The sequence below is a fragment of the Nicotiana sylvestris genome, chromosome 8 (genome assembly GCF_000393655.2).
Source record: "Nicotiana sylvestris chromosome 8, ASM39365v2, whole genome shotgun sequence".
In the NCBI taxonomy this organism is placed as follows: Eukaryota; Viridiplantae; Streptophyta; class Magnoliopsida; order Solanales; family Solanaceae; genus Nicotiana; species Nicotiana sylvestris.
Window position 1 is genome coordinate 110,256,059 of NC_091064.1, and position 23,054 is coordinate 110,279,112.

Below are 23,054 nucleotides of genomic sequence, written 5' to 3' on the forward strand. Positions count from 1 at the left end.
GAATACTAACCTCACAACCAGCCAACTCCACGTACTTTGTCAGCATCAAGAAAGCTTTATACAAGTAAGGAGAGAGCTACGATGGGCAAATGTTGTAAAACCAGCAAAATTCCTCTGCTAGAGGAAGAAGAGGAAAAGTATAACCGATCAAGAATGGGTAGACATAGAAGGCGCAATACCCGGGTCGATGGACCTCCACGATGTCGCCACCGGCCGGAATTATCTCGACATGGGGAGAGATTCGATACTTGGACCGAAGGTTGGCTATATGAGACGGTCCAGTCTCGGAGAGCACATGAGTGGGAGCAGGAGTAATTTTGATTTTCACCGATTAGTGACGTAAATATTCTTAAATCCTAATTAGAAAAAGTTAAAAAGTATTGCATGATGAATCAAGCCTATTTGACCAAGCTTCTTCTTAGTCCAGAAGTGCTTTTTCTTTTTTTAAAAAAGTACTTTTTTCTAAACCTGAGGTCTTTGGCCAAGTTTTTTTTGGAAAAAATGCTTTTGGAAAGAAACAGAAGCATTTTTGAGAAGAAAAAAAAAGTAGATTCTCCCCAAAAGCAAAAACAGAAGCAGTCTTTTCTTCTTACCAAAAATACCCTTAGCAAAATATAGTATATTCCAAAATAACCTTACTTATTCTAAAACTAATACTTAGGATATTAATCTATAAATGTTTTTCTTATTTTTCGGATAGCTTTCTAATATATAGTGACTTCTGGGGTAAATATTTATATTTGTTGAATAAATTTTTGATATATTTAAATCAACTTAAAAGAATTAATATACAATTATAACATCATGCATGTACGTGTAAATGTCGTGTCATGCATAGGTATAGGTGTAAAGAACATCATCAAGCCTCTGAGGGCAATCCATCATATCATCTCGTTCACTGTGAGCAAAATCATCAACATATACCAACTGATCAGGTGGTGCTGCGTATATAACGTCGTAACCTTTTCCCATTTCCCATGTACATATACATACATATATACGCGTATATAACATCGTCTGGTCATGGATCAATGTACATATATAAATGAATGCAATGCATGAGAAGTACGTCAATAAAATCCTTCATATATAAACAAATTGAACATGAAAAAATTAATAATTATTTTAAAATCTCTTCACAGTTTTAAGGGAGAAGTAGTTCAAGATATATATAAGTAATAAACATCTCTCGTGTAAATTTTATATTTAAGATTAAAAAGTAAAAGTAAGATCCTTTATATTATTCCTATGAGAGTTTGTAGTACGTAAACTTTATGTTTACATGTTGACCAATGATTGTCCGGTGACTATACCATAATCTGTTCAAAGTTGACATTTGATTAACATTAATATACTAAAATTATATTTTTCGTGTTATAAGATCATTTTGCCTTTGATTAATATTATGAAGTAAACTTTATCAACTTACGTATTTTCTGAGACCCATGAACAGACGAAAGAATAATAGGATACATGGAGAATCAAGAACATAGGCACCTCTAATACTTCTATGAATAGAGTCATTTATGGAAGTTGTGCATTTTCTCGTTTCGTTTATGTCGTATGGATCATGCCAAAAGAAAGAAGGATTTAACCTTAACATACCTAGAGTAGGGAAAAAATCCGTATAATATTCTTGAAAAGATTGCACCGTACTCTTTTAGAACCGCAAAATTTTACGTTGCTACGGCTCTAACAATTCTCGTTAGAATTGTTTGGTTGCAAGAATCTTGTTGAAAGCTCGCTGAATGGAGTTTGAACGTCTGGTTTGAAACTGTTTTGAATATGAATTTAGGAAGAAACCAAACCTATAATATCTTACATTTACTTACACGTAAGTATCTTATAATTACTTTAGATGGCCACTAAGCCAATATGACTAAGAGTCATAGGCTTTAATAGTGGCTTGCTGCCACGTGGGGGTGGGGTGAAAATTATTAATCTTTATTCACTTATTAGGTAATTAGGTAATGTCCCGTTACCTGGTAATTAACCAATTACCCGCATAATTAAGAATTGTCTCACATTACTTAAAATTTTACTCATGTTTAATATACTTTATATATCATACTATCACAATCATATGGTACCTTGTATGGCACTAGTCCATAAATATCGGGTATTATAGCTCGGACCGTATTTTATCCCAAATCGACAACCTTCAACGAAACTCACTTTCTTTAATTCGTGTACCCTTTTATCCTTCATGGTACTTACTTATCGCTTGTTATAAATAGCATAAATATGTTGACCTCAAGATAATCTACCCCAAGTCTATGTCAATTAACTGAAGACGAAACTTTAATGTACGAGAAACGTGAGATATAACATCTTTCCCCCCTTAGAAACATTCGTCCTCGAATGTTTAACTCCTCGGGATCTATATAACTTTGGCAGAGTCGCCTTTGTAACAACACTACTACCAACTCTTCCTGTAGAAATTCAATAATTCAACACAACATATAACCACAATCATCAATAACGACAATGACCTCACATGACCAATGACAATAACTAACACAAGAATCCATACACGTAACTTAAGGTTATGACGTCTTAGTCAGACCCTTCTCTGAAGGAAATAAGTAGGGATATCTAGACTTCATGTCTTCCTCAGCCTCCCAGGTCATTTATTCCACATTGTTTTTTCTCCAAAGTACTTTCACCGAAGCTACATCTTTAGTTCTCAATCTCCGAACTTGTCTGTCTAATATAGCAATGGGAGTTTCTTCATATGATAGCTGCTCTGTGACTTGAACGTCGTCAACTAACACAACTTTGGAAGGATCTCCGATACATTTACGGAGCATGGACACGTGAAAGACTGTATGTATAGACTCCAAGTCCGAAGGCAAGCCTAACTCATATGCTACCTGGCCTACCTTGTGTATGATCCTATATGGTCCAATGTACTGAGGGCTAAGTTTTCCATTTTTCCGAACCTCATAACGCCTTTCATCGGTGATACCTTTAGGAATACCCAATCGTCAATCTGAAATTCCAAGTCTTACTATCGATTATCCGCATAAGACTTCTGATGGCTTTGAGCTGCTAACAACCTTTCCTGTATACGCTTAATTTTCTTGATTGCCTGTTGTACCAATTCTGGCCCTACTAACGTAGTTTCCCAAACATCGAACTACCCTATAGGCGACCTACAATTCCGTTCGTAAAGAGCTTCGTATGGAGCCATCTGAATACTAGAATGGTAGCTATTATTATATGCGAACTCAATAAGCGGAAGATGATCATCCCAGCTACCCTTGAAGTCCATCACACAAGCTTGTAACATATCCTTAAGTGTCTGAATAGTACGCTCAGTCTGTCCGTCTGTCTGGGGATGAAATGTTGTACTAAGACTTACCTGAGTCCCCAATCCTTTTTGGAAGGACCTCCAGAAGTTAGCTGTAAATTGAGCTCCTCTATTCGAGATAATAGATACAAGGACATCATGCAGTCATACTATCTCCTTAATATAAAGCCTTGCATAATATTTTGTGGAATATGTAGTCCTAACGGGCAGAAAATGAACTGACTTTGTAAGTATCAACAATCACCCATATTGAATCGAACTTATGCTGGGTACGAGGTAAGCCTACGATGAAATTCATATTGATTAGTTCCCATTTCCAAGTCAGAATCTCCATAGCCTGCAATAATCCACCAGGTTTTTGATGCTCAATCTTAACATGCTGGCAGTTAGGACACTGAGCAACAAACTCCGCTATATCCTTTTCCATTCCTTCCCACTAATATACTTCCATGATATCATGATACATCTTTGTCGCTCCTAGATGGATAGAATAATGAGAATAATGAGTTTCTCCCATAACCTGCCGATGCAGCCCTGCAACATTAGGGACACATAATCATCCTCGATACGTGAGGACCCTATCTTCTGTAATTTCAAATGGTGCCTTCTCCTTCTGAGGGGTGGTATCCTTATAATGAACTAACATAGGATCCTCGTACTGGCTTTCCTTTACTTCAGTTACTAAAGAGGATGTTGTTGTATCTTGAATAGTAATTCCAATATCACTTGAGTCCAGTAACCGAACCCCAAGACTAGCTAGCTGATGAACCTCATGGGCTATTCCCCTCTTTTCTAGCTGTAAATATGACAGGCTACCCATAGATCTATGGTTGAGGGCATCAGCTACTACGTTCGCCTTCCCCGGATGGTATAAAATATCGAAGTCATAGTCTTTAAGTAGCTCCAACCATCTCATTTGACGTAAATTCAATTCCTTTTGCTTGAAGATATATTGGAGGCTCTTATGACCCGTATAGATATCAACATGAATGCCATACAAGTAGTGCCTCCACATCTTTAGTGCATGAACCACCGCGGCTAACTCTAAATCATGGGTTGGGTAGTTCTTCTCGTGCTTTCTTAGTTGTCTAGAAACATAAGCTATAACCTTACCATGCTGCATCAGAACACAACCCAATCCAATGCTTGAAGCGTCACAATAGATAACATAACCATCGGTCCCTTCTGGGAGCGTTAGAACCGGTGCTGAAGTTAATCTGTCCTTTAATGCCTGGAAACTCCGTTCACAAGCATCAATCCATTGAAACTTTGCTCCCATCTGTGTCAACTTTGTTAAATATACTTAAACGGAAGAAAATCCCTCTACAAATCTCTTGTAATAGCCTGCCAAACCGAGAACGCTACGAACCTCCGTCGGTGTTGTGGGTCTAGGCCAAGTCTTTATTGCCTCAATCTTTTGTGTATCCACCCGGATGCCTTCACCCGAAATGATATGCCCAAGGAAACCTACAGAGTTCTACCAGAATTCATATTTAGAGAATTTTGCATGCAGTTTTCCTTTTTGTAGAACTCTGAGCACAGTACGCAAATGATCTGCATGCTAAGCCTCTGAACGAGAATACACCAATATATCGTCGATAAATATAATTACGAACAGATCTAAAAAGGGCCTAAACACACGGTTCATCAAATCCATGAATACTGCTGGGGCATTGGTCAAACCGAACGACATAACACGAAACTCAAATTGCCCATATCTGGTCCTGAATGCTGTCTTCGGAATATCTTCCTCCTTAACCCTTACTTGATGGTACCCGGACCTCAAGTCTATCTTTGAAAAACACTTGGCACCTTGCAACTGATCAAATAAATCATTAATCCTCGAGAGCGGGTACTTATTCTTGATCATCACCTTATTCAGCTGTCTATAATCAATATACATCCGTAAGGAACCATCTTTCTTCCTCACAAATAACACAGGTGCTCCCCACGGTGATATACTAGGCTGATAAAGCCTTTTTCAAGCAAGTCCTTTAGTTGTTCCTTCAACTCTTTCAGCTATACAGGGCCATTCTATAGGGAGGAATAGATATTAGACGAGTATCTGGTAGTAGGTCAATAGCAAACTCAATTTCTCGCTCTGGCGGAAGACCCAGAAGCTCATCGGGAAAAACATCGGAAACTCATTAACCACAGGGATGGACTGAATGGTTGGTGACTCTACTTCCATATCCTGAACCCGAACTAAGTGATAAATATAGCCCTTTCTGATCATCTTCCTTGCATTGAGATAGGAAATAAATCTACCTCTCGGCGACATTGTATTACCTTTCCACTCCAAAATAGGCTCCCCTGGAAATTGAAATCGGACTATCTTTGATCTACAATCAACGTTGGCATGACAAGAAGCCAACCAATCCGGACCCATTATAATATCAAATTCTACCATATCTTGATTAGGTCCGCTACGTTAGATCGACTATGAACTACTATTATACAACCCCTATATACTCGCTTAGCTATCACTGAGTCCCCAACAAGTGTAGACACCTCAAAAGGTTTAACCAATTCAGGTTTTATTCCAAACTTACTAGAAACCAATGGAGTAACATATGATAAGGTGGAACCTAGGTCAATCAGTGCATATACATCATATGAGGAAACTGATAATATACCTGTAACAACATCAAGTGATGATTCATGATCATGTCGTCCTGCCAACGCATAAATGCGGTTCATAGGACCACTCGAGCTAGATGTTCCGCCTCTGCAACTACCACAACGCATTGGTGTTTGTGAACCTTGCCTAGGGGGCGTACTGATGATGACGAACCAACTATAAATCCCGCTGGCTGAGCTATGCTTGCCTCACCTCTCGTCGGACAATCCCTCATAATATGGAAAGGAGAACCACAAGTATAACAAACACCTAACCCCATACGGCACTGCCCAACATGTTGTTTACCATACTGAGCATATCATGGTAAGGGAGGCCTCATTTGACTTGACTCACCCCTATACTTAGAACTTGAGGCCCTGGAATTCTAACCAGGCCCTGAATATGTAGAATGATCAAATCTCTTATCGCCAAACTGAGGGGGTGCGCTAGCCTATGGCTGGGCTAGATACCTCGGGTATTGTTGCCTCTGACCACCTCGAAACTCACCAGAAGGACCCGAAGACCTCGCTATCTTATTCTGGGCCATATCATGCTCACGATCGACCCTCTGTTTTTGTTTACGCTCCTCTACACCCTGAGCGTATGCCTGAATATGAGAAATATCCATGTCTGGCTGAAGTGAGACCGACATACAATCGTTAAGCAAGTGCGGATCTAACCCCATAACAAACTGGTGAACCCGATCCTCCATCTTAGATAATATAGTGGGAGCATACCTAACCAACGAATCAAATTGAAGACTGTACTCCCAAACACTCATGTTACCCTGCCAAGGGTCAAGAACCTATCAACTCTGGCCCGCCTAAGCTCTGGTGGAAGATAATGACGAAGAAAAGCTTCTGTAAACTCCTGCCATACTGCTGGAGGGGCATTCTCACCTTTGGACAACTCCCAAGACTAGTACCAATTAACTGCAACATCTTGAAGTCTATAGGAAGCTAACTCAACTAAATTAGTCATAGTGGACTTTATTACCCTCAAAGTCCTCTGCATTCTATCGATAAATACCTGAGGGTCTTCGTTTGGATTTGCCCCATAAATACCGGAGGGTCCAAATTAATGAAATCACGAACCCTCACACTGACGGGCCTATCTACATGACCAATACCTACTTCCTGACGCCGAGCCTGCACGGCTGCTAATTGAGTTAATAGCTGAATAACATCTCTCATCTCTTGACCCGGTGCATCTGGCTGAGGGGTTGAACGTACAGGGGCAGGCGCTGGAGCTGGTGCCCTTCGGGGCTCTTCTAGAGAGGGCGGGGTATGTGAAGTCTGAGATGGAATCTCACTATGAGACTCTCCCCGAGACCTGGTAACTCGTGGCGCTCGACTAGTAGTCTCACCAGCCACAGACTTTCCTTTCTGGGCGGCTGTAGTCTTCGGAGGCATCGCTGAAAACGTAATATATTTTAGGAACATGAATTCTTATACCGCACGATCTAAGATAAAAAGAGAGGATAACATCCTATATGTCATGTAGCCTCCTGTCTATAAGTGTGGTTCACAACACACCCATAAGCAAGACTCTACTAGACACGGTCTGTAGACAACCTAGGACAGAACTACTCTGATACCACATACGACCCAAACCGATGAGCCGCGATGGGTGTCCGAGTCCTACCTGTCGAACACCCTTAAGCATGCGTTTAAGATATAAACATGAATAACATATGCGAGGGAAATCTGTCCAAAAGACACATGTACATATACATGCGGAAATACAGTGGGGCGAGCCAACAAGGCTACTATAGACAACTATATACCCAAAACTGGAAGCCGACAAGGCCACATGCTATCCAACTATACATAACTATCTACAGACCTCTAATAGAAATACAACTGTACAAAGACGGGACTGAGCCACATCATACCCATATATATATATATATATATACAAGCATATCGTACCAAAATCAAAAGCAGCTCCGGATCAAGTGGAGCACGCCAACTCTTGTTGATCAAGGATCCTAAGAAGGGGGACCGTCGACTTGCCTACCTGCACCTGCGGGCATAAAACACGGGCCCCGGGAAAATAGGACATCAGTAAGAATAATGTATTGAGTATGTTAAGCATGAAAATCAGTACATAAGAGACATAAATGAAACATGGAATAAGGAATTCCGCCTGTAAGTTTACTTAACTTTGCAAATCCTGAAACAATTATAACATCATGCACGTGTGTATAAATGTTGTGTCATGGATAGGTATAGGTCTACATAACATCATCAAGCCTCTGAGGCCAACCCATCATAGCATCTCGGCTACTATAGGCAAAATAATCAACATATACCAACTGATCAGGTGGTGATGCGCATATAACACCGTAACCTTTTTTCCATTTCCCATATATATATATACATTCATACATACATACGCGTATATAACGTCGTCTGGTCATAGGTCAATGTACATGTATAAATAAATGCAATACATGAGAAGTACGTCAATAAAATCCTTCATATATAAATAAATTGAACATGAAAACATTAATAATTATTTTAAGATCTCTTCAAAGTTTTTAAGGGAGAAGTAGTTCAAAGATATATATAAGTAATAAACATCTCTCGTGTAAATTTTATATTTAAGATTAAAAAGTAAAAGTAAGATCCTTTATATTATTCGTATGAGAGTTTGTAGTACGTAAACTTTATGTTTACATGTTGACCAGTGATTGTCCGATGACTATACCATAATCTGTTCAAAGTTGACATTTGATTAACATTAATATACTAAAATTATATTTTTTGTGTTACAAGACCATTTTGCCTTTAATTAATATCATGAAGTAAACTTTATCAACTTACGTATTTTCTGAGACCCATGAACAGACGAAAGAATAATAGGACACATGGAGAATCAAGAACATAGGCCCCTCTAATACTTCTATGGATAGAGTCATTTATGAAAGTTGTACATTTTTTCGTTTCGTTCATGTCGTATGGATCATGCCAAAAGAAAGAAGGATTTAGCCTTAACATACTTGGAGTAGGGGAAAAATCCGTATAATATTTTTGAAAAAGATTGCACCGTACTCTTTTAGAACTGCAAAATTTTACGTTGCTACGGTTCTAACAATTCTCGTTGAAATTGTTTGGTTGCAAGAATCTTGTTGAAAGCTTGCTGGATGGAGTTTGAACGTCTGGTTTGAAACTGTTTTGAACACGAATTTAGGAAGAAACCAAACTTTGTAATGTCTTATGAAACCAAACCTATAATATCTTGCACTTACTTACACGTAAGTATCTTATAATTACTTTAGATGGCCACTAAGCCAATATGACTAAAGAGTCATAGGCTTTAGTAGTGGCTTGCTGCTACGTGGGGTACGGGTGGAAATTATTAATCGTTATCTACGTATTAGGTAATTAGGTAATGTTCTATTATCCGGTAATTAACCAATTACCCGCATAATTAAGAATTGTCTCACATTACTTAAAATTCTACTCATTTTTAATATACTTTATACATCATACTATCACAGTCATATGGTACCTTGTATGGTATTAGTCCATAAATATCGGGTATTATAGCTCGGACCGTATTTTATCCCAAATCGACAACTTTCAACGAAACTCATTCTCTTCAATTCGTGTACCCTTTTATCCTTCATGGCACTTACTTATCGCTTGTTATAAATAGCATAAATATGCTAACCTCAAGATAATCTCATCCCCAAGTCTATGTCAACTAACTGAAGACGAAACTTTAACGTACGAGAAACACGAGATGTAACAATTTTTTAGGGTTTCTTGGGAATATCCCATATAAATAGTAAGAGATAGAGAACAAAAACGGACTTCACTTTCTGAGAAAAAGACATTGTAAAAGGTTGACTCAAGAGAATATACAAAAAATTGTCTTGTTCATTGATTGTATTCATGTGCATATTACTCAATCTTGATCCACAAGATCCAAATATTCCATAACCATCTCCACTTTTCGTATTTCCACGTTGTTGTCAAGGGAAGGAACCATCCAAATCATACAATAATTGGGTAGTGGATTCCTTCTTATTACATTTATTGCCATCTCTTACATTCATTACATATTTATGTTATCATATTATTACATTCATTGAATATAAACGTGCTCTTTAGCACCATCAAACGTGGTGCACTACATCAATTTCTCAACACATTTGATCTAGAATTTATTATCCTTGAATAAGATTCACCTTATATCTCATCATTAATTTAGTTTAACTAAAAGATTCAACATTTTTTTGGTCGAACAGTACATAGTATTAGTTCATACCAGAAAATGACTGAGGAGTATGTTTGCATGCCTGGTGACCAGTTCTATAGAAAGAGAACAGTGTTGAATTCTCACTAGGGGTGGCAAATGGGCGGGTTGGGTTGAATTTGGGCGGGTCAAGATGAGTTAGGTCAATAAATGGGTCATTGCCCAACCCAGCCCAAAGAGTACTTGGGCTAAGATGGGTTGGGTTAAGATAGGCTAAACAATGGGTCATAACCCAACCCGCCCAATTTGACTCATGGTTTAGAACCATGCTCATCTTGCATAAAAAAAGCCTTTTACCTTAAAATGTGTAAGTCGAAAAAAAAATTGGGGGTGGGGATGGGGGTGGAGGTGGAGCGGGTGGGTGATGTATTTTATAGAAAAACGAAAAAAAAATAGAAAATAGAAAATTAAAAATAGAAAAAAACGTAATTTTTTTTTTGAAATACAAAAAAAAAGTAAATTTTTTTTTTTGATGGGAGGGGAGCGGGGGGGTGGGGCAGGAAAAAAACAGAAAATTGAAAATACCAAAAAAAAGTAAAAACATTTTTTTAGGGGAGGGGGGTTTTGTGGGGGTGGGTGGTGCAGAAAAAATAACAGAAAATTGAAAATACAAAAAAAAAGTAAAAATTTTTTTAGGGCAGGAGGGTTTTGCGGGGGTGGGTGGTGAAGAAAAAAATAGAAAATTGTAAAAATACATAATGGGTCAGAATGGACTATAAAATATAATGGGTTAAATTGGTCTAAGCCCAAATTGACCCATGAGCTAAATTATTTGTAACCCAACTCATTAATCTCTGGGCGGAATAGGTGGGTTTGAGCTCAAATTGTCACCCCTAATTCTCACGTAAAGCTCGTCTCACTCCGATATTACAAAAACTACTTAGTTTTCTAGCACTAAAAGTTCTGTATATCTCTATCGAGACCGAAAGACTCCTAATAAATATTGGACCTCTAGTACACCTTGTAATGATGGATGTCAAAACTTAATACAGATCTTTTCCTGTCAGTATCTCCTATTTTCCCCTAAGTTTACAATTAGCCTAAACATGTTTTCCAACCATATCAATCCCCAAAAAGGGTATCTGAATATGTCTGAGGCCAGGAGTTTGATCCAGCACTCATCCTAAAACTTTATTCTTGTCATCTCTTTTGTTACTATATATTCCAATTTTATCACATGTCCATATTGTTCTCTTTTGTGTTACAAGATACAAATTCCAGGATTAGACACTACACAAATAGACTGATTAGCATCTTCAACCATACCACTTTGAAGATAGCTTGATTGTTCTTCTTCTGCTAACACTGACTTGCTCTGCTCTGTTGTTTTTAGAGTTCTACCTTCCGAAAATAACAGATGCAACTTACATCGACATTGACAACATGATATTTCATGAACAAGGGAAGGAGGACAATACACGTCATTGACACTTGGTAAGGCAATTAATATAACTCGTCCTAAAATAACTACTACCTAAGACAGCATACAAGAAAGCAGAGGAAAGGAGACCACCAATCAACCAAGTCTTGAACACAATCCTTTCAGAAATCAGAAAATACTAAGGCAATGGCCTGATTAGAAACTTAAAATGCTCAATCGAGTGTTACGCAACTCAATGTCATAAATAACAGAGTTGGATCAATATAAGCTCCATTAAGTAATTAGTAGTATTTACAAGTCCAGAAAGTTATACTAGCACCAAAAAGTGTAGGCTTGCATTTGCAAGAAAAGAGATGAATTAACTTCATGTGGTATTATGTATACTAGTATATAAAACATCTAGAATCTGCAATTTATCATCTCTATACAAATTTTCCTAATTTATACAGATAGATGTATCATATGCATATCTATGAGCTAAAATTTTGTGTTAATAAAATAATGGATCAAAGCAGACTTCAGATAGCTGCATTTTCCTAATCTGCATTTCTCAATTTGTGGTGTCATCCTGGCGCGGAGGTCATGCTAATGTTCTCTGTATCATTCTAATTTTAATGGATGCCCCCGAAGGGATATCTGGAGCAACAGCAGAGTGCAAAAATTATATACACTGCACCTCTCCACTATTCAAATACTTCTAGGAAGCTATTGAAGGTGCTCACTCTCACGCACCTCCTTCAATTGCATATTCAGTTTATCTGTATGACCATTTTGAAGATTATATTCTGTCAGTATCCTTTGTATAAAACCATCCGACATAACTCCAGCTTCTAGCATGTGGTTATATAAGGATACGGCATCCACTAATCTTCCAACCTTGCAGTAACCATGAATCAAAATCCCATATGTTACAACATCAGGTAATATATGAGTGCTTAACATAGAAGTAAACACTAGAGATGCATCTTCAATCATCCCCCTTTTGCAAAGACCATCAATCAGAATGCTATAACTCACAATATTTGGAGACACATTATTCCTGAGCATCTCTTCGAGAAGGTCAAAGGCAGTTTCCATGCAAGAGGATTTATAGTAGCCATCAATCAAACAGCTGTACGTGACCACATTAGGAGATGGACCTTTCTCCAGCATTTCGGAGAATAGTGACATTGCATCATCCATTCTACCTTCTTTGCAGAATGCATCAATCAAAATGGTCATGGTGATAGTGTTGTACCCACTTGGTTCGTGTTTCATCTCTTCATAAAGTTGAATGGCATTATTCAACATCTTCATGGAGCAGTAACCGCAGATCATAGTGTTGTATGTCACAATATCAGGCGGTGGCCCGCACTCTAAGACCTCGTTGAACAGTACCCGAGCATTTTTTAACTGACTTTCCTTGAAAAATGCATTTATGAGAACATTGTACAAGGCTATATCAAGATTTATACAGGTCCTTGTCATCAGCTCAAAAACCTGCAGTCCAGCAGTTAGATTGTTCCATTTGCAAAGCCCATCGATGAGAATGCAATATGTAATGACATCAGGAAGAAAACCCTTCTTGAGCATCTGGAAGAAAAATGCAAGGGCTTCATCACATCTCCCTTGCTCACAGATGCCTTTGATAACTACTGTATGAGTAACTACATCGGGTAATATATTCCAAGCACCCATTTGCATGTATACGTTTACCATGTTATTAACTTGTCTCAATCTGCAAAATCCGTCAATTAATGTGTTAAAAATATAAATATTTGGACTTATACCACTTTTAACAGCTTGGTAAAAGAATCTCATGGCACCACACATCCAGCCCTGTTTGCAAAGACCATTTATAATCACATTGTAAACCACAACATCAGGAATGTTTCCCTTCATAAGCATCTCCTTGTACAAAACAAACCCATCTTTCAGCTTCCCGGCCTTGCAGAAACCATCTATAAGACTGCTGTACATCAATAGAGATGGTTCAGTACCATGTTTCACCATTTGACAAAACATACCAAGAGCCTCAAGAAGCCGATCCTTTTGACATAAGCCATTCACAAGGATGCCATACGTAACTGTAGTTGGCAGGACTCCTTCCTTTAACATTCTCTTGAAAGTCTGAACACCTTTTGCTACTTCTCCATTTTGGATATATGCATCTATTATAGAACTTAAAATAACTGCATCTAACTTAATGCCTTTATCTAAAGCTGCTGAAAGTAGCTGACCTCCCTCCCCTAACTTCCCGGCCTTAAACAGACTGTCAATCAGAATACTATAAACAATTAGATCAGGATCTATACCCCTTGCTATCATAAGAACATAAAGCCTGAATGCCTCTTCTAATCTTCCCTCCTTACAGTAACCGTTTATTAATGTGCTAAACGTCACAACACTTGGCATTGGACCTTCCTCTAACATCAATAAGAAGAATTTATACATATCATCTGTACACTTACTCTCGTAAAGACTCTTCAAAATCTTATTACATGCAACAATATCCAATGAAAACCCTCTCTTAACCAGTTCCTTATGGAAGTCTAAACTCAGTCGAACCTCACCAATCTTTACAAAACCATTCATCACGAAACTATACACGTCAACGCCATGTGTCTGCTCTTTACTAAATCGACTTCTCATGATTCCATAAACATCCAAAACAATATTAACACACCTCGAATCGACCAAACAACGTAGAAACCTCAACATTGCATACTGTGACAATGGAACACCCATTTCACACATTTGAAAAAACAACTCAACGGACACATCAATCTCCTCAATCCTACAATAATTCTCAAGAAAAAAGCTATAAACAGTACTCCTATTCGAACCGTAATTCCTAAACCCCTTCTCAAACACCGCAACACAATCAAAATACCCATACTTTTCAACCATTTTACCAAAAACCCATCTTGCAGGATCAAACATACGCTTAAAGAGAAGCAAATGAGCAAGGCAAGCATAAGATTCAAGTGCGTGATTAAGCCCAATAACATTTTCAGACCACTCAAAGAACCTAATTGCCGAAAAGGGTTTTGAGCTAAGATTATAAAGAATTGGTTCAACATGAGTTGGTTGTAAATTGGACAGTGTACGAGGTTCAGGCAATTGAAAATTATCATCTTGGTGAAATGCTGAAGTAATTTGATTGATTAGGGGATTTGATTGAGAATATGTGCGATAAAAATAGAGACTTGAAATGGGTTTGAGAAGAAAAGGAGGTACCTTTGATGAAATTGCCATGAGACTGAGTAAACTGTTGAATTTTTGCCATTTATTGGAGCTGAGATTTTTTCCCTTGGGAAGATATCTGAGCATTTAGAGAGGGGTTTTCAACTTCAAGTTCTTGTTACTGGGACATGGTGGGTTTTACTGGGGTTTTGGTAGGTTTCCCTTTTTTCGTTTTTCCTTCTTTTTTAGGGGAGTTTTGGTGTTTAAGTTTAGAGCCTCCAGTTGTCACTAATTTGCACTTCGGCCCCCTCAATGTCATGAATCATGATATTTTCTATTTTTCAATTAATTATTAGTGGAGCACATCTACGATTTTCTTGATAATCTGCATGGAGTATAAGCATTTCGAAAATTTACATCAGCTAGGTTACTTTTTTTTTTTGTTTTGATGAATTATAGGGCTAGAAGCGAATTTTATTTTATGAGTGAAATTATATTAACTTAAGTGATAAATTAAAGTAAGAATATATATTAATTAATTATGACTTGGTGACAGTAGTGTATATTAAGACACATGGTAAATATACAACAATTCTACTAGTACAAGATTTTACGAGGGATGAATTTCAATAAAAGTTTGAACATTCGTGTATATACCTCAATAGAAGAGGAAACAAGGGCAACAAATGAGTTTTTGAATAGGTGTAACCAAACAAAGGCAAAGCACTAGGTTGCGCATCCATGGTTTTCCTGATTTATTTTTAACTCAAGTATTTTGGTTTTGAACGTACAAATGAACACAATCATGATTAAGCAACAAATATTTGAGAAGCCGCACACTGGAGAAACTATCTCTCATCTTCATTAATTTTACTACTACATACACAGTAGTACTTTTTCGGCAGGTTTAATGACAACCAAAAATGTAGCACGAGAGTCCCAGTTTTGGCATTAAAGTTCACTCTCTGCCTCTTGCATGAGAATAAAGAAGATAACAATATTGTGTCAAAATATTCTGCCAGAATCAAACAGCTAAACATTTTCATAGTAGAAATGAGAAAGAGAAATACATTAAATGACGTTACAACAGTATTAAACCCTCCTCCATCACCACCCAACTCTTGTAAAAATAACCTAAAAGGAGGAAGAAAGGGAAAAAAACTATGAAACAAACTAGTCACTAAGCAGAAATTGAAGGGTATAACAAATGCCAAGCATGGCTTTAATATCAAACTCAGTGCAATTCATTCCAGCCATAGCTGCAAATCCAAAGTTACTGGAATGGTCGCACTGTCACTGCTAGCAAGTTATACAACAAAGAATATCCAGGATGATGAGAATAATGCTGCATGTTCAGGTATGCCCTCTTAGCTAAGAGCCACCAGCCCTGATAAAACACGTGCATCAGTTAAAAGGTAATAACTCCGAAAAATCATTTCAGCGAATAAGCAGATTGCTAATTCCAAAAAAAAAAAAAAAAAAAGAAGGGGGGGAAGCAAATAAGGAGATTGCCAATGCAGGTATCATTTTGATCACACAACCGCATAATACGCGTACATCTTTGTTTTGATAGGTAAAATTGTGAAACTAATTATGTTCCCTGGCCAATGTATCCATGTGTCATATCACAATTCAGATGCAACTCCATTTCTGCGTCTAACCAACACATCAAATAATCATTACTTCAAAATTCTCAATTTTCATTTTCTTAGTATTGCAGACCATCTTTAATAATTGATCAGAACAAGAGCATACAAGTGAATAATGTAAAGTGTAAACCAACAAAAGAGTTACTCCTTTATCCGAGCTTACCAGTACTGCCTGCCTCTTTTATCACCCCATATTAGGTTGTTGCTATCCTGGAACCAGATGCAAATCTTCGCAACATATATTCCATTTACCTTTACTGAAAAGGTGGCGATAGAATTTCAAGATCATCAAAAAAATCAAACTTCCCTCCTTATTTTCTGGGGATAAATTTTCCCCCTCTTTTTGGTGTTAGCCACAATGTGTGTCACCAGGCAAATAAGGAGCACTACATATTAAGAGTAACGAACATCAAACTATGAAAAGATGGGTATAAGATGCTTCAAGTTGCAGCACGCTGAATTTCTCGATGCTTCCTTTAGCAGGATTCTTGAGTTACTTCAAAAACTTAACGAAATGAATCCTGCTGCCCCATATACCTTTACTTAAAGAGGACCTCAGGAACTTAGTTTTCACTATATCAGAATAAGTACATCCATGTTCCCCTGTGCAACTACATGCCCCTACATCAACCCAAAAGTACACAATCAACCACACATAATAGAGGTTAAAGTTCTGTAGGTGCACTGCTTAGGGACAACAGCCAATTTGCTACGTCATAACTGAATGTTGCAGGCAGCAAATGCTGGTGCACTATGTGGTCAGTCTACCTCTTTCCAGAATCAATCCCAACCCAAAAGTACACAATCAACCACACGTAATAGAGGTTAAAGTTCTGTAGGTGCACTGCTTAGGGACAACAGCCAATTTGCTACGTCATAACTGAATGTTGCATGCAGCAAATGCTGGTGCACTATGTGGTCAGTCTACCTCTTTCCAGAATCAATCCCATATAACAGAGTAGCCCCCTTTACTTCCAAATCCATTCATCTTTTCTTTCTAGAAAGTCCAAAATCATTAGATATCAATTCACATAAAACCATTTAAAACGAAGTTTAATTCCAAAAAGAAATTTGGGGGATAAAATGGTCAATCTCACTCAGATCAAACAACAGCTCTAATGGCCAGTCAAATGGCTAACAATGTTAATGAGATCAATGGAGTCTTTGCTGAAACTAGAATCAACAGGATTTCAATTCACTTTTAATGGAAGAAAATTTTGAGTTCCCTAGATCAAAAAGAAAAAACATTATGTTTGCTTCATCAGGGTCAGGGGTTGGACTAAGGGATTGAGCAACTAAAAGTCAGTTGTTACACGGAATATCTGTCATTTTTGGAGGATATGGTAAGTTACCTTTTTTTCCTTTTTGTTTTGGTGCGCGTGTGTGTGTTTTTTTTTTTGGGGGGAGGGAGGATAAGAAGAACATTAACAGAAACTTTCTGAACTAACATCAACCCTTCTTTAATATTTTTCTCCCTTTTTTGACTTTTTCTACTTCCTTTTCTATTTTTTGGTTTTCCCCATTCTCCCAGACACAGTTGCTTCTAAAATAAAAATTCAAGGCATACTGCACAACATCATCTTCTTGATCCTTGCATGAGTCCAAGAATATTTTCTACCTTCAACATCAGATTCAATTAAAACATCTGCTAATTTACAGAAGCATTAGATCCTGTTTAAAAACAATTTATAGAGGCAGTGGATGTTTTTTTACATCTCCATAGGACTTTTTCAGCAACAAACAATATCCATTAAAGTATCCATCTAATAGACATATAACACATAAAGTCTGCATTACAAGTCTAATCAACCCCTAGCTGATGAACTTGAAGAAACACATTGTACAATTTTTCGCAATGTAACTGAGTATCTTGCAAAAGGCATAGAATTTTTTCTTTTAGTCATTCTTAGATTGAAAAAGAACAAGCAAAAGATCAGCCTAGCTGCATATACAAATAGTAGGCTGTCCAACTTTTTTTTAATCAGGAAAAGTAGCTCTCCACTTACAAGTATCGCCATCAGTTAAGATGCATAAAAATACCAATTTTCTCTCTTTCCTTCAGTATATATTTAATCCACTTTCTCAAGTCAATAGGAAAACACCAGCTGGCTGATTTTCATCACAAACTTTACATGTTGATATTTCTTTACCATCTAGTTCAAATCTAATACTTGGTAAATGGTAATGGAATAATTACTTTTTTCTAATAATTACCTTATTTTGGCGATAGTAAAGTATTCCTTTTTCAGATTTTTCTTAGTCTACTATTCCTTGGAAAAATACAATAGAGTAGATCACTGCACAGAGTTTGCAGTATTAGCTCTTTTTCTTCTTCTTTTCTCCTCACGTTTTATTTGCTAATTCTAATATGCACCGCATTTATAAGCTTCTAATTATAATGATGAGCAACATACAAAAATCTTCCCCCATAAGCTACCTTTTTTTATGTTCTTGGCCTATTTAAACTTCTAAATCTTGCCAAACTGTGGTTTCTTAATCAATCTGCTACATATCACCAGAAAATGCCTCAAACACACTCTATCCTATAGTGCATGTTACTGCGAGGAACAGACATTGCCCATCAAGCAAATTGTTAAAGCTAGTTACTTGTATAAGTAAATATAAGTACTCCTTATAACTTTTTTTTAAAAAAAAAAGGTAAACACAAAGAATCCTAACAAGAGCCGTACTCAATCCAATCATTTCATTGATGTAACCTAACTCAAATATAATGACAATCAGCTCTTAGGAGTTGACTGTAAGGTAGCTATGATCAAATTCAGTGACTCCACTCATAAGCTATCAAGAAGATGGAACATAAGACAGAAAATAGGGGAGGTACCTGTTGCACCAGTTAATATATTTCATCATCAGGGATTTCTGGGTTCAAAAATTTCTTAGGATCTTTGCTGATTTCCTGATAATTCAATGTAGACTTAACCCTTTCAGGAACTGGTTCAAGTGGAATGATGCTATCTCTATCAATAACACCATCAATTAGCCCATATTCTACAGCTTCAATAGGAGACATGTAACGATCTCTATCAATATCTTTCTGAACTTGTTCATATGATCGTCCAGTGCAATTGGAAATGATTTTGGTGACATTGTCCTTATTATGCATTATTTCTCGGGCTTGAATTTCCACATCTATTGCTTGACCGCTTGCCCCTCCAAGTGGTTGATGTATCATAATTCGAGCATTAGGCATTGCAAAGCGCTTTCCTTTGGTACCACCACCAAGGATTATTGAAGCTGTGGAAGCTGCAATGCCAAGTGCAACTGTGGATACATCGGCCCTCACCAACTTCACAACGTCAAAGATAGCCATTGTTGCGCTGGTAAACAAACATAGGCACATCAGAAGAGAGGAAAGGTGAAAATATTTCTACGGAAGATTCAACATCTTTTACAAACAAAACACAATGAACGTGTGGAAACAAACTAAGCTAAAGATGTGACAGCGGGAAAAAGTGAAATTTGCAAATTGAAAAACCAAATTTTGATGCATGGGCTTAAAGCATTTATCACACGTTCAAAAACAGCTTTTAGCATTGATGATTCAGAAAGTTGGACCTGAATCTGAAATATAGCGAGTGGAGAACTAATTGTTTGTATGCAGTAACAAATAAACTCTTAGTTATCAACTAAAATGAACAGTCAAACTCAAAAGAGGACAAAAATAAATTTCACATAATGGGGGAGCACAGAGGCTATTACACTCATGGTTTGAAGATAAGGGCAACAAGAACAAAAAAGGAGGCCCTACATCATTTGCGTTTTTTTGGGGGGATGACCGAGAACTCAGTCTGGGGCCAACCCTTAGGACAACCGCAGCCCTTGAAACTCCGGGATAATGGCCCATCCCTCCACCCTTCCCCACTTAAATACCAGGCTCAGTTCGCATGGTGCAGGGCTCGACATGTGACCTAAGTCACACATCCCTCAACTTTTGCCACTTGAACTAAGCCCTGGAGGCCACTACATCATTGGTTTTTGACAAAATCAAAGTAAAAAAGCAGGGAAAGAGTGCAAACTGCCCATTGGATACAACAGATCTCTCTAACAACTGACAAAACATATGCAAATGAAAAGGAGTAATAATGCACGCTGAGCTCAACAGTCCTGACGAAAATTTCACTAGAGACCAAAGAGTAGATCATATAGACGCTATAATTAATTTCTCTATTAATCCGCTGCTTGTTAAAATAAGAAAGGCTATTATCTTTTCTCCCTTAATCAAGGGCAGGCTCTCTAGAGCAACATAAAGACATCACACCGACACACCCCCTTAGTGCTCTTTCAATGAACTCAAGCATCTTGTGAATTATAACCCATGGTATCTAGTCATCCAACTCGGCAAATAAATAATTTTGTTGGCTCCAAAATAATATCAGGTAGTTGAGATTAAGGCTTCGTCGTGTTTGTACACTTATGTTACGTCTGAATGTTGCTAGGGTTTAATTTTAGTTTGTGTAGAGATTTGTAGGTAAAGGATAACAGTGAGATTCAAGAACATCTAGTTTTAGAGAATACCTAATTTAACTTGAAAGACAAATTAATTGAGTTGAAATAAAATGGGCGTAAATAGAGTGAAATGGATACAGAGGATTCATATAGCCGACCTCAACTAGTTTGAATATTGAGGCATAATAATTGCCGTCGTTCAAATTCTGGAATCATTTCTTTTTTCTCTTCCTAATGTGATTCTCATACACTTGAAGATGGAAAACACATACAACATACGGGTTCAATCTTGTAAACCTATATCCGAACTGATTCCAATATTATAAAGGCTGGAAACACCTCTACCTCGAGGTTAAAAGAAAGTGCATTATCACATCGAACTGAAATTTATGCAGTACATTAGCTCTCCCAATTTAAGTGTGATACCTACATATTTCTTTCATCCTTGACAACACCCATTATCATCCCGTATAATTCTGGTATGAACCACTCGGTCCACTCCTATTCACCAAATAAATTCCTTCAGATCGTTTTATTTTGATAAAGTCCTCAACACATTTTAAAGTCTCCAGACTAAGTTAAACCAGATAACATGAAGTTTTGCTTCTCTTCAATTCTTATTCAAATTTTCAACTCTTAATCTAATCCCAGCTCCAGATGGGACGGCTTTAAGATGTAATAGAATTGACATGAAGCAGAAACAGTAAATGATTTCTGATCCTTTCCCCCACAAGCTAGAAAAGTGTTATGAAAGTATACATCAAGCTCATTCCTGTCATATACCCCTCTTTTTTTCCGAGACACCAGAAGCTGAAAAAAGTTATTTGTTTTAACTATTCTGAAAATGTTGATTCACTGGTACCACCAGCCAAGTTATGTAGATGATTCTATAAAAAGAAAGTTCAACCATGAACTGTTGCTACGACTGCCTTAGATTCAACAAAACCCAGTGTACTTTTCTCGGATCAATGTCTTCGAGTCAACAGCTTTAGGCCATAAGTGTATATCACCTCTTTTGCAATTCAAAATTCACAATCTAAGAAATGACATTGACTACTAGTACAAATCTACACCTCAGCCTCGAACTAGTTGGGCTCGACTATACCGATCATCCATTGGACTCGTTTTCCAAATAAATTCTAACATCAAAATTCCTATCTTTAGCCAATCAATTTTCCTTTTTCATTGGTAACAAATAATGTTCAAAAAGCAAATTTAAATAAAGAAACATTAGCCATGATAATAATTAAAATAGTAAAAAGAAGAATATATCGTCTTACAGGACAAAGGTGTCACAATCTAACTAAAAGTAAAAATCTAATCTTTAGCTACCAATTTTTTTTTTCTTCGTTGGTAGCAAATAATGTTCAAGAAAGAAATTCAAACAAAGAAACAATAGCTATGTTAAGAATTAAAAATAACCTATTATGGGGCAAATACTGATAAGTAAAGAGATACCTGAGGGAGCCACCAGGGGAATTAATAAAGAGCCTAATATCTTTAGAGGAATCCATAGCATCCAACAACAAAAGCTGGCTAATAATAGCATCAGCAATAAAGTCATCAATTTGACTACCCAAGAAAACAATCCTCTCCCTAAACAAAAGCCCCATTGCGTCGGCTTCAGCGCCGCGCATGGCCGTATCCGGCGTTTGTGGGGACGACGCAAGTAACAACGACAACTTATCATCCTCACCGGTTTCGAAATTCGGGTTTAGAATTAGGGAATCTGAGGGGGGGGGTTTTGAAGCGGGTTGTTGGTGAGAAGAAGTAAGTGAGGATTTGAGAGATGATAAGGGGTTTTTCCGAGATGGGTGAGGGCAAAAAGTGGGCGGGAGCTTAGGAATAGAGCTTCCATGTCGGAGATTGAGGGAGGAACAGTGAGGAGATAGGGAAGTAGAGAGAGTGAGAGAGTCCATGGCTATGGCTAAAGGAGGAAGAGAATTGTTTGGGGTAAGGGGATGAGGAAAGGGGAGATGCTTTTCACCGTGTGACTATGCACAGAAAAAAGAGACTTATTGTTTTGGGTCGGATAAGGCCCATCCTTAAATTGCAATTTGGTGGTTTTCGGCGAATTTACATTCTATATTACAGACCAAATTCAAGTCAAATAAGTTATACTTTGGTTTATTTTTGGAATTTTTTTATTCGTATACACTATTTGAAATTTTATTATAAAAATATTTATATTTT

At 37.5% G+C, this 23,054-nt stretch overlaps 2 protein-coding genes and 1 non-coding gene across 4 annotated transcripts; all 3 read right to left on the bottom strand.

The window, feature by feature from the left end:
• Positions 1–11,801: 11,801 nt before the first annotated feature.
• Positions 11,802–15,043, bottom strand: LOC104244220 (putative pentatricopeptide repeat-containing protein At1g31840). The gene has a single exon (XM_009799597.2). The coding sequence runs from the start codon at positions 14,890–14,892 to the stop codon at positions 12,286–12,288; it is 2,607 nt and encodes an 868-aa protein (XP_009797899.1). The 5' UTR covers positions 14,893–15,043; the 3' UTR covers positions 11,802–12,285.
• LOC138876589 (U6 spliceosomal RNA) lies at positions 12,113–12,214 on the bottom strand. Its single transcript, XR_011401935.1, has one exon. It is a non-coding gene; the product is annotated as a U6 spliceosomal RNA (small nuclear RNA).
• Positions 15,044–15,745: 702 nt separating the features above from the next.
• LOC104244219 (ATP-dependent Clp protease proteolytic subunit 4, chloroplastic) lies at positions 15,746–22,878 on the bottom strand. 2 transcript variants are annotated; one of them, XR_011401413.1, is made up of 4 exons: positions 22,320–22,878; positions 19,237–19,732; positions 16,558–16,651; positions 15,746–16,132 (listed from the first exon to the last, which is right to left on the bottom strand). XR_011401413.1 is itself a non-coding variant. In XM_009799596.2 (3 exons), the coding sequence occupies exons 1-2, from the start codon at positions 22,778–22,780 to the stop codon at positions 19,249–19,251; spliced, it is 945 nt and encodes a 314-aa protein (XP_009797898.1). In that variant the 5' UTR covers positions 22,781–22,878; the 3' UTR covers positions 15,746–16,132; positions 19,237–19,248. The 2 variants fall into 2 exon arrangements, 1 of the variants encoding a protein (XP_009797898.1); XM_009799596.2 differs by lacking the exon at positions 16,558–16,651.
• Positions 22,879–23,054: the final 176 nt, after the last annotated feature.

Bases quoted from the DNA above. Each gene is read 5' to 3' on its own strand.
- LOC104244219 (XM_009799596.2), bottom strand. From the start codon at position 22,780: ATGGACTCTCTCACTCTCTCTACTTCCCTATCTCCTCACTGTTCCTCC. The intron at 19,733-22,319 runs GTATCTCTTTAC...TTTGTTTACCAG, and splicing joins TCCCCTGGTGGCTCCCTCAG to CGCAACAATGGCTATCTTTG.
- LOC104244220 (XM_009799597.2), bottom strand. From the start codon at position 14,892: ATGCTCAGATATCTTCCCAAGGGAAAAAATCTCAGCTCCAATAAATGG.